Below are 13459 nucleotides of genomic sequence, written 5' to 3'. Positions count from 1 at the left end.
AATTACCATTTTGAATTGATATACTAGAACAGAATGACCCCCAGTTATAGTTATAAATTCATTATACAGTTAATCTAATTTTATATTTTTGAAAATAATACATTTAGTAAATCTTTTACCTTCAATTAATAATTTCAAAATTAAGTGAAAACTTAATTAAATGTCCCACCCATGGTTTTTTATTTTTCTTAATCTGAGAATGTAACTATGTCAACATTTATTGTTAAATGGATGATAGGAAGTACCAAATAACAATTATTTATTTTTTTCTACCTTTCACCTCCTTTTTTAGAAGTTTTTCAGTTCAAAGTTCAGGGGGGAAATGACCAATGAAGGACCAATAAATTGTAAAATGTAAATATGATCAAGGTTAAAATTAGAATGAATAAATAGAGAGCAGAACTTCTAAAAAAAAATACACGTAGGTGTGTCAGAATGCAGTTCATAAATACAAAAAAAACACATTAGCATTAAAAAAAAAAAAAAAAAAAATCATATATTGTCTAAATGAAGTTTATTCAATTTTTTCATCTACTAATTAATCCATCTTCTAATAAGCATCCTCAATGCTTCCATCTTCTGTAATTAGGTGCATCATTTCAGAACAGGAAGGAAGAAAACAATTTACACTATCAATCCTGGTCCTTTCTGTAAGTAAAACATTCATAAAGAATCCATGGAATAAGCTACAGTACCCTGAGAAGAACTCCTTAGTAAATCTGGGTTTTGAAAATGTGTATTTTAATCTTCGGTTAAGGCTTTGTCTGATGTCAAGCAGAACTTTATCAAAGCCTGTCTGATCCAATCAATGAAGACATTATTTATCTTGTTAAAGGTTGGGCTGATTCTTCATTTATTTAATTGCTCTGTAACATTCTGTTTAATGATTTGCATAGTTTTCATCAACCTTTCCTAACTCTCAATCATACCTGTATTTTGAAGAAATGTGGAGATTTAAAAAAAAAGTAAACAACTGATTTAGCTCAAAATGTGCAATAACAAATAATAATAATAATGATGCAAAAGCGGTTATGTGTTTTACTATTACTACCATTTTTTTCTTTATTAGGAGCAGTGTGGATGGCAGTGATGGGAGGCGGACGATAAACTAACAATAGTAAGATGGTAATATATTTTACTGTAATATATAATTCAGAGCTAAAATTTAAAACATTGATATTATTGTAAATGAGACAGATATACAAATATTGTATGAAAGCTAAGTACTGTTTCAATCAAAGTATGAGAACTTATAAAAATAAAAACATTTAAAGAATTAATGCTTTAATATTACTTTAAACTGATAGCTGCATATTTTAGATTCTGCTGTAAGTGAAAGTAAATGCAAGGTAAAAAAATTTGAGAGCTTTAATTTATTATGCAAAATGCAGGTTATATAAATCAATATTATGTATAAATATATTTGTTTTAAATTTAAAACAAATAAAACTATATTTTTTGTTCAATGAAAGCAAAATCTCTTTTATACATTTCAGACCCTTGAAATGAATTTAATAAATGACTAACTTGTGCATCATAAAAGAACATATAATCAATCCTTTTTTTATATTAAATTACAAAAATATGTAATTATTTTGTTTGGAAAATTCCATGAATTTTGAAATAAGTAACAGTTAAATTACCTAAAATTTGCTATTAAAGTGGAAGGAACTGTATAGCACAGTCAAGCTGAAATGACTAATAATGTAATGTGAACAGCAATAAATAATACAAAAACCAAACAATTTAAAACAAATTATAATCTTGATTATAATTTTGTAAAACAAACTAAAGATAAATATTTAATAAACTAAACTGATAACAAATAACAAAATGACATATTATAAAGGAAGACTGGAACTAACCTTTTTATGCTTACTATAGTAATTGTGAATTGTGAATATGTAATTTCATGACAATATTCTGCAATTAATTGTTAACAGTTGAACTTAAGTACCAATAAAAATTCAAAACACAAAACAACCCAGTCCCACTCAAACTGACATAATTGTAATCACTCTCAGATATTACTACACATATGAATGCTGGCACACAAAAAAAAAAATTAATAAAAAGAGATCAAGCAATTAAAGTCTAGAAGTGTATTATGAAAAATCATTAGCAAAACACAAAAACATATGTTTTTAGACAATAAAAAATAGAACTGCCATAAATATTATTTCTGTTATTACAATTATTTTTTATTTACTCATTATCTTTATAAGTATTTTTTACATATTGTTCCTTGTAAATCCTGTTAACCTTTTGTACATTGATTTATAATAAAATTTTACTTGTAACTTTAAAGGTAGTACATTACAAATAGTACAGACAAAAAGTCAAACAAAACTTTAACACTATATAAACTCTTAAAATCAATAAAAATGCATGTAATAATGCCAATAAGATTAGAGAAAACTTCAATTTTATTTCAAATAATAAATTAATTGTTCTAGTTACAACATTAACAAAGTTTCGTAGAAATTAATGTGCAAAATATTAAAATAAACTGAAATTCATCCAAATATAATTTTTTTCAAATAAAAATATAACTAAAACCTAGAAGAAATTAACTTGAACTTGATGTATAACTGCAAATGCTGGTACAACATTTTTTAGTCCTAAGAAGTATTTTTTTTTTGTCTTCAGTCATTTGATTGGTTTGATGCAGCTCTCCAAGATTCCCTATCTAGTGCTAGTCATTTTCAGTATACCCCCTACATCCTACATCCCTAACAATTTGTTTTATATATTCCAAACGTTGCCTGCCTACACAATTTTTTCCTTCTACTACCTCCATAATCTTTTCTCTTCCTATTTTCACATTCAGTGGTCCATCTCTGTTATTTCTACTATATTTCATAACTAAGAAGTATAACTCAGATTAAATAATTTAAAAAACCTAAGCACTGAAAATATTATAAACTAATCATTAACAATAAAATACCTACCTTAAATTATAAAAAAACCTAACCTTTTAAAAATAAAATACCCTTGTTTTTGGTTGTTTTTATTTTTTCCTTGGGCCAGTCACTGCTTATATGTGCTGTCTTAATACAAAAGAGAAAATAAACAAATATGACACTAATGTGTCACATTGTGTGGTAAGGTTTACTTAATAGTAAAATCTTTTACTGTCACTCATTCATAAAATAAAAAAAAAATCACCAATATAATCTTATTCTACTCCTTTCAATAATTAAAAAATATTTTAAACAAGTAGGTTACTTTAAGGAAATATATGCTTAAATTGGCTAACCTACAAAAATCAAAGAGCACTGCTAAATTTTAATTCCCAAATAATATTAAAGAACTTATTATTTTTTAAACAGAAAAACTTGCATTAGTAAAATAATGTTGTTTAGCAAGTGGATAGCTGTCTTATGTTATTGTTAACATGTTCTATTCAATATCGTTGAGTAATAGCACAAAAATACAATTAAAGCAATTGAAGAAATGGAAGAGACACTTTGAACTTAGGAATGAATTAATACACTAATGGTTAATTAATATTACTATTTTTAACATTATATTTATCAAGGCCACAACCAAAAAATGATTGCAATTCTATAATTCTCACATTTTTAAAATAAACATCCATCAATGCAAATAACCAACTGCATCTTTCATAACACTTAAAAAATTAATTTTTTGTTACTGAAATAAATTTAAAATAAAATATTATACATGAACAGCAGCTATTTTGAGATTACCCAACCTGAGCTTAATTTGATTTTTTCTAGTCTAAAATAACTACAATTGGCCTTTAAGGCTGTTATTTTTTAAGTAACACAAGACTAAGATAAAGCTACTGGACCTCTAGGAATTATTTCACCAACAGAATTGTACAAAGCAACCTAACAGCAGAAAAAGACTTCAGCAATGAATTAAAAGTTGAGAGGATATCTAGAGGAAAAACAAGTAAAAAAACCTAATTATAAAAAAATTAAATTAAGTTTGTTTTCTTTAAGGATGGCACATATATATATTTTTCTTTCTTCCTCCGTCTGCGGAAAGGAAAAAAAAATACAAATGAAATGAAGAAAAAATGTTTTTAAATTAAAAGTGAGAAAAACAGAACCACAAATAAAATTAAATGAATATTAACTGAGTATCAAGCTAAATTAGTCATTTGACGGGTAATGTTACACAGGAAGCCTTTTTATATAGACCAATTAATCCATGGTTAGACCCCACACAAGTTATGGCTCATCAGTAATGTAAAAAAGAAGAAATTAACATTTCAACATTTTAAAAATAACTAAAACTAAATTAGAACATAAAACACACTGTAAAAAATATATATATCACAATTAAATAAAATAAATAAAATTTAGAAATTATGAAAATAAATATTTTTTCTAATGTAAGAAGCCACATTTGGAGAGTTGAAAGAAGAGGTATTTTTAAGTTATTTTGTAGTTGGGTTTCTTCTAAGGCAAATTTTGAATTTTTTGAGATTTGCAGAAAACTTTTTTCTGCAAGATTTTTATAAACTTCCTTGTTTTTAAACATATTCATATATTTTAATAAATGACCAACTTGTGCATCATAAAAGAACATATAATCCAACCTTTTTTTATATTAAATTACAAAAATATGTAATTATTTTGTTTGGAAGTTTCCATGAATTTTAAAATACGTAACAGTTAAATTACCTAAAATTTGCTATTAAAATGGAAGGAACTGTATAACACACACAGTCAAGCTGCAATGACTAATAATGTAATGTGAACAGCAATAAATAATACAAAAACCAAACAATTTAAAACAAATTATAATCTTATCAACTGCACACAAAAGATTTATGTAATAATGGAAATAATTTTACACCAATGTTATAAATACAAAATTAAAGTTAGCTGAAGATGTATAGTTCACAGTTCATTACAATTTTGTAAAACAAACTTAAGATAAATATTTAATAAACTAAGCTGATAACAAATAACAAAATGACATTAAAAAGGAAGACTGGAACTAACCTTCAATACTTTCATAAATAATGTTCATCATTCAATGACATAAATTTTTTCAATAATGTTGAAATAAAAATCATATTAATATGCAGAAACACCACATTTTATTTCCAGAGCGTATATTGAAGGAAACAATTTTTTCTTGTACTGGCTTCATAGAGATTACTTCACAAAAAAGTCTGAGGCCAAGAAGTCATATCTTTACTATTTTAGAAGCCTCAAAAATTTTAGTTTATGTAAAATTAGCTGGCTACATTCAAACTGAAATAAGTTAAAAGTGATATGTCACAAAAATCTCAAATTTTCACAAAGCTAACTTTATGTGTACCCATTAAAACTTTATCACTGATATAAGAGCAGCATTCATCCAAGTATGATGAAATCACATTTGGATTGTATCTCTAACATTTTATTATTAAACCATCTCAAATCAAACAAATAGCAGTCATTTTTTTATTATGAATTGAATTATATTCAAAATTAAAGCAATTTTGATTATTTTTTTGTGGCTGTTGAAGATGTAACTGAAGCAAGCAACAGAGTTATTTTTTTAAATATTTTGTTATTAATGAAATTACAACCAGCAGTGATAGTGTAAATTAACTTTAATACAATACTAATTAGTACCTACACTGTCATCTTTGGAGATCTGGAATGAAGTCCTTGGACCATATGGATGAAAGAAAAGTACCAGCAAGTTACAGTTTTCTTCACTTTATTTTCTTATTTTCCCAAAATACTATTTACCATAAAAAATGAAGGATATGATTTCGTTTTAAAACAAAAATCTATTTTACTATGAAACAAATGAAATGCTATAATCTGTGTGAATTTGTATAGATATAGTACCCATAAATTATTAATTAATTAAAGAAAAAATACCTATTGAGATTGACTGAGAGCATCTCCCTAGTTTTAACATTTGACTAATTTTATATTGTTCACCTGATGAAGCAATGCACATTGCAAAAATGTTTAATTTAAAAAGAAAAAAATTAGTAAGTGCTTTTCTTTAATTAATTAAATTAATAGTTTATAATAATTCTACTGCTATAATGTTTATTAATAAATTGTTTTTCAAGCACAAATTTTTTCTCCATTTCTAAGCTGTTAGCTTTAACCTCTTCTTTTATTGAAACATAAAGAAAAATGATCCCTAATATATAATAGCTAAATATGTATATGTTAACTGTCTTGCCTTTTTTGAAATAGTACACAAAGGGATGTAATGGGACTTGTAGGTTTGTCCAGTGGAACCACTGAATTTTGTCGTAGTTCACAAAGAAAATATTTTCAGAAAAGTCACCCAATTTAATACTGATAGCTTCCATTAAATTTTCTTTAGGTTCTTTTAAATAAGTCAAAATGAAATAATGTTTTTTCAATATTAATTTTCTACCATAGCCTGAAAAAATTCAGCAATAGGCATGACATCAATAATGAGATGAACTCTGTTTTTACTAACACATTGTTTGACAATTATTTCTTCCCACTTTCATTCCAGCAGTTTCTTTATTTAAAATTCCAAATAGAATATCTTTTCTGGACAAGACTGACATTCTTCAAACAGAACTATTTTCGGTCACAAATAAATAAATATAGTAAACCCTTATAAACAACATCAAATTTTGATCCCACAATCATTAGTTTCACATTCTGATATAAGTACAAAGATAAATTGTGTGTTCTAGATGAACCAGGGAGTACACATCATTTACGTCTTAAAGCACAGAAAACTGGTCCTTAACAATTTTATGATCAAGTTATTTCTTTTTAAAGTTACATAGTTCATCTAAAGGAACATAACAGTCTTTTGTTACTATAGTTCCATCCCCTGACATAGTCATTTTTACAAAGACACAATCTACTACTTTTGTCAGCCTGATAAAATTCAATTACATCTCTATTACAATTGTTTCATGTGATTTATTGTCTCCTCTTTTTGCTGCATGAGCAAGTATGCCTTGTGTTTTCATTACGTCCTAGTTTAATCTTACTACATATTTTGTTACATTAAATTCTTCAAAGGTTTCACAAAGGTGAAACAATGACTTAGATTTTCTCTTCTTTACTAGCTATCACATACGTTTCTTTCAAACTTTCAATTATATTTTGATAATAAGATGTCAGTGTTTGTGTAATGATTTCATTTTTCTCATTTTCATTAAATCGTCCTATTCTAATTTACTTTTTCCTGCAGAAACCATTTTTTCTGTTTTTTTATTACCAACTGATGCTGTCTTATTTAATTTTACTATCAGAAACTGGAGTTAAAAGTAGACACAAACAAGATTTATAGCCGCTAATTCTCTTCTGCAACCACCTTAATTCCTAGTATCAAATCTACATCAATTTCACCCTACCTTTTTTCAACACCAAATACTTTTTTTATAACTTTTAGGGCACAATGATTTAACCAGGTTTCAAAAGTATTATGATATTTTATGAGATATTTATTATTATATCGACAAATAGTCGTTCTAACAATAATTGTTCACACGCATTTAAATCAATTATTTGAAAACTTGGAAATAGTGTAACAGTTAGGTTTACGACAAAATTCACCAATGAATAACCGCAAAGACTACTTTATTTTGGTGAAAATATTATTACTGCACAACATAGATTATTCACTCAGAATATCAGCCCTACTCTGTCTAAGACAAAGGAAGGGAAATATGAAAGTGGAGGGCTAGGCTACATGTTCAAGACATGAGCTCTGCATTTCGTGATGCTGCTTGAGTCTCTGTAGGATGTACATAGAAGTCAAGTTTCACAAAAAGCTGTTTAAAATGGAATTGCAAATATCAGAACAAAATAAATCTTTAAATAAACAATCTAAATTATTCTTATAAAACTTACTGATATATGACTAAAATTTGTACTGTGATTTCAACTGTACTACGTAAAAAAAAGTATATATTATGTTTTTATTTATATAAATAAAAACATGCTAAGAAAATTAGAAAATGTTAAAAAGATTTAAAGAATATATCTTGGGGAAAATATTTACAAAGATTTTATGACAATAAAATTTAATGATAAAATTCTACTAAATATCCTAATTGTCTTTATGTAAAACATTTATCTTTTACATAAAATACATTTTACAGAAAAATTATTTGATTTTAACTTGTTTGACATTGTTTAAAAATCAAATTTTAGTGCTATAATGTACACATACGATTTCATCATTTTTCCAACTCATGCTGCTCTTTCATTGGCTAAGTATCAGTAACAAAAATTTAATGAATACACTCGTAAATATAAAGGTGGTTTTGTGAAAATTTGGGATTTTTGTGATGTGTCCTTTTGAGCTTTCAATTTGAATATAGCTAATTTTACATAAAATGCAATAAATATTGTAATCTGAAGCCTCTAGATTGAGGTTTCTGAAAAAGTAAGGACTCCTATGCCTCAAGACTTTTTCAAGAAGTTGTTTTATATGAAGCCTCTACAAAAAAAAAAACGAAATAAAGAAAATTAATAAATTTTTAAATTTAAATTAATAACATTTTTTTTCTAAATTTAGTTCCAAAACTGAGATTTTGTGTTTTTATCATTTAAATTTTTAATTAGTTTTTTGAACGACAGCTAAAATACGCTCTGGTCATAAAATATGGTAGGTTTTTATACAGATTAATGTTTTGTACCTCAAAAACGTACAAGATATGAAACACTCCAAAAATAAAATAACTCCGATTTCAGCTCTTTAAATGTGATAAAGATTTTGTGATAAAAAATAAGTACGTTTTACCAATTACCTCTGGGTAACATGAAAATTTATACATATATATTTACATTTTTGAGAAGGAGGAAAGATCAATATTAATATGTAAACCAATATTAATTTAATGTGGTAATTTAACAGATTCATCCATTGAGAGACATGTATCAAAGAAGTCTTCTACAGTCTTGGATATTAATAACAAATATTTTATTTATTTACCAACACAATATTTTTTTCTTTAAAAAATACATGTGATCACTTATCTGATGATGCATTTTATTGCTAAAGTAAGCTAAAATGAGTACTAAGTTTAGACTGTTTATTTGCTATATAAAGGTAACTCTCTCTTTCTGTTTAGCCTCTGGAAGCAGTGTAAGGCATTACTTCAGAGGATGAATGAGGATATGTATAAATGTAAATGAAGTGTAGTCTTGTACAGTCTCTGGCCGACCATTCCAGAGATGTGTGGTTAATTGAAACCTAACCACCAAAGAACACTGGTATCCACGATCTAGTATTCAAATCTGTATAAAAATTTACAATGATTTGAACCTTAGAACTCTCAACTTTGAAATCAGCTGATTTGCAATGATGAATTAACCACTAAACCAGTCCAAATACTCAATATTTTGAAATATTATCTTCATTTACTTTAATTGTTACCAACCAACATATAAAAATAACAAACCATGCACATCTTGCATAAACTCTTAAGCTTTATTAAGTGTAAAAAAACACATAATATTCATATTAAAAATACTTTTATATCCAAAAATATTATCTACATAAATATTCTAATCAGATCCTCTTTGCAGTAAGCTAACCAGATGAAGTAATGTTATTGGCTAACCCTTCTATAACTACTGTAATAAACATGTCCGAAAATTATCTTTACAAATTCAACCTGCAATTAAAAAATTATAACTTGAATTACCTTAATTCAGGAATTTACAAACAAAAGTAAAATTTCAGTTACTTTCCTTGTAAAATTGCATAATGTATTAACACATATGGTGCTCGTGTTCACCCTTCAAAACTTGTTTTGTGAAATTGCCTTCATGTTGCTCTGATGTTAATGTTATAAAAATACATTCCTCTCACCATTTCCTTTATCGCTAGAAAAAATAAAGTTACGTAAGGCCAGATCTATTGCTTGCGTGTTCCATTTCAGTGATTAGTTGTCTGCTGAAAACTTTTCTAGGCAGTGTCATGTTAGGTTTCCCAAAAACATTAAATGTTAACAACTTCGCTAAATTCAGATATGTAAACAGAACTGTTAAGATTAATACCTTTAACTTGGGTAGCTGCTCTTTCTGGACGAAAATATTACACAAAAATTTTACATCTGTACTCAACAAATTTAGTACAACACTGAATACTTCTGATACTTCATTCTGATAACTCTTTAATGGCACAGCAAAAAGTATGGCAAGAAAAGTATGTGATCATGCCAAGATTCACAATTATGTGTGATATCCATTACTAATTATCTTCTCATTAAGCTTCCAATGATGCTAGCATATCAGATATACTGATAGGTTAATGAATCGATCATCAACTGGACGCTAATTCAGGCATTTATTTAGTTTTTTATTAATTCATACCGTTTTTCATATTCATTAATTAATGTAATAGTGTAAGAATTTGACGAACTATAAATGAATGTTATAAAAAGCATAACATTCAAAATCCTATAAAATCAATCATAACTAGTTTCTATAAATCAGTAAAGCAAGAAATACTTTTTTTTTTAAATTCATTAAACCAAAAATAAAAAATACATTTTCTTGAACAATAAAATAATGTAACTAAAAATTCAGTACTTACATATTAACGCCACCTGCAGCTTTAAATAAAGCTATATTAAAGCTACAGCTTTATTTAAAAACAAAGTAGTCAATCGGATTTCGGTGGAAAATGGACCGATATAGAGTTTAACATAGATTCAAAACAGTCTCTTTATTGATTTTAATAAATGGTTATTTATATTTATTTATTTTATAAATATAATTTAACCAAACTTAACCTACGCTCGCTTCGCTCGCTAACCTTGACTAATTAACAGGAGTGTTTTGATTATTTAAATAATAAATAATTGCAATAATTACTTAATTTATTAAATAAATACTCAAAAAATTACGGTGTTAATTTTAAATTATTTAATTTTAATTTTAAATTAAAATAATGAATTTTTTGCCCATCCTCATATACATTAATAACTTTTATTGAAAACTCCTTACTCCTTATTTCTTAATCCAATATATCTTAACTTTTACTTATATTCCCCAATATAACTATTTTTTTTTTAATTATTAAACAAAAATCTTTTAAACAGACTTCTTGTCAAATACTTTTACATGATCTTTTAAGTGTAGTTTAGGGAATTATAAATATTAAATAAGTACGGTTGATTAAAAAAATTTGGTGAAAATATTCTAAAAAATATTAAAATTTTATTCAAAAAAATTTGTTTGGGAAATTTGACTGAGGAAAATCTGATTAGCTGAAAAACCATTTTTTTTTTGTTGCCATAGCATACAGTTGGATAACTATTTACATTTTTTTAGTAATACAATTAGTGAAGATTTGAAGGACATTGTTTTTACTGATCTCATAATTGGGTGCAACAAAAGGAGAATTATACTAATCTGTACTTCTTTGAAATCTGTGTTAAAATAATGTCTGCAAGAAATTAAAAAACAAACTTGATAGTTTTACATACTTCACCAATTATTTGGATGTACTTGATACAGCCAAATGTCAACAAGCTACTAAGGAGAATTCTTTGTGCACATCCTCAAATGAACACCATTAGAAAGTAACTGCAATTAGATGTATATAAGATGCCTACCTACATCTTTTCTGATAAAAGTTGGCAGAAACACTAATTAACTCATCTTTATAAATATTTTTTTAAAAATGTAATTCATTAAACCCATTATGTACCAAAATCAAATTTGCAGAATGAAGACAGTAACTAAATATACAGAAATTGCTTTACATGAGAATTATACTAATCAGGGTTACAACAGAATCAGATTTATGAACAAGTTGAAAACTGCAAATTAATAGCTTTTAAACACATTTGTACAAAATATTTAAAACAAAGTAGAATAATAAATTATTTCATAGGACTTCATGAAATATGAAATAAGCACTATTGCAATTTTAATTTATTATTGTCATAATTTTATGTTTTTCTTTTTTAAATACAACCTCCCTCAACCAAAAAAACGTTACACTACAACTGTCAAAGTTTATCTTATGTAAAATTCTAGAATTTTTATGCATGAAAAAATTAATTAAAAAAAAGAAAAAGAATCAGCAAAAAGCTACTATTACATTCAAAATTATGATTCATTAAGTTCTAACAGAAATTGAATAAATAAAATGCTAATCTGAAAAACCAGAGTTAAAATACAAGGAAATAATTACTTCTGTAATACTAATTGTATTACCTCATAATAAATACATAGGCATATACACACAAAAATAGGCAGAGTAATAAATTACTTTTAAACAATTTGAACTGCAAATAGATTTTTAAAGACAAATGTAATGGTTATAAAAAAAAGGTTTCTGGGCAATATTAATAGCATTATAATGAAAAAGAAAACATTATGCTTAAATACTAACTCATATAATTGTAAGAAGCACTTAGGCTACTAATTAATTAGGTCAAACAAGCATTCATTCTGCATAGCAAATCAATATCCAGTGACCTCTTTCAAATAGATTCAAATATTAATTAAATAATCAAATTCAAATTTAATCAAAACGAAATGTATCATTCATTACTCCAATCAGAATACACAGTAAGGTTAGTTGTCACAGTATTGAATTAAATACTGTGGTCAAATAAAATAAGGCGTAAAGTTTGATAGAGATCAATTAATTTGAAATTTCGGCAAAATCGAATGATTTTTATTTTTTAAACAAAAACTGACATTTCTTCAACTGTCAAACCGCCCCTCCCCCATTTAAATTTCATTTTGATTTCAACAGCATACAACTGCAGCGTATTTCGTACGCAACTCACATATTATGGTGACAGTCTATCAGAGCCTCAAACAAAAATAAATATCTGTAGTTTAATAAAAACATTCTAATTTTGTTAAAAAAAAATTGTTTTACTTACCGTGAATGGTATTCCTTCAACACTTCCAACAGCGAAGCAACGATCACCAGCATTGCAAGCTCCACTTAATATCTGATGGCAATTCATCACTGTTTAATCACTAGTAATCAGAAAACTGAAAGTTAAAAGTAATAAATTTCATAAAAAAGGAAAAAGTGACATTTTGTATGAAACAGAACAAGTTTTTTCACACTATCTGTATATAACAGTTACACTTAAGAGGCCATTTTCCTTTCACCTCGTCTGCTGGTTTTCAGACAGCATTACCAACTGTATAAACACGTATAATGACACAACATATTGAATGTTGTACTTCGATGTATTAGCAACAAAATTAAGTTGCAGTACAAAAAAGCTACGATTGTATTTTTTATAATCCTAAAAGACTTCGTTTGGAAATACAAAAAAAAACAAAATAAATCATATTTCATTAAAATTATATCTTTCAAATGATCAAAACGAATTTATTTATTTGTTTTAATTGCGATGGATTTATGCAAAATTGTTGATTTCTTAAACATTTTTAACACTGCTAAAGAATTTTCATTTTTCCGAATAATAAATCATATAATATAGTGTTTTAGGTAATAGTTTTGTAGTACTTAGATTTAACAC

At 26.3% G+C, this 13459-nt stretch overlaps 1 protein-coding gene across 5 annotated transcripts in view; it reads right to left on the bottom strand.

Annotated features, from left to right (window-relative positions):
- Positions 1-13076, bottom strand: part of Rbcn-3A (rabconnectin-3 alpha) — a 518724-nt gene extending 505648 nt beyond the window's left edge. For all 5 annotated transcript variants that reach the window (XM_075371055.1, XM_075371080.1, XM_075371085.1 and 2 more), the window contains exon 1: positions 12845-13076. In XM_075371055.1, the coding sequence (XP_075227170.1) occupies positions 12845-12931 (87 nt within the window). In that variant the 5' untranslated portion in view covers positions 12932-13076. The remainder of the gene's footprint in view (positions 1-12844) is intronic.
- Between the last annotated feature and the right edge of the window lie 383 nt (positions 13077-13459).

The sequence above is a fragment of the Lycorma delicatula genome, chromosome 1 (genome assembly GCF_047948215.1).
Source record: "Lycorma delicatula isolate Av1 chromosome 1, ASM4794821v1, whole genome shotgun sequence".
In the NCBI taxonomy this organism is placed as follows: Eukaryota; Metazoa; Arthropoda; class Insecta; order Hemiptera; family Fulgoridae; genus Lycorma; species Lycorma delicatula.
This window is presented reverse-complemented; position numbering and strand designations above follow the sequence as displayed.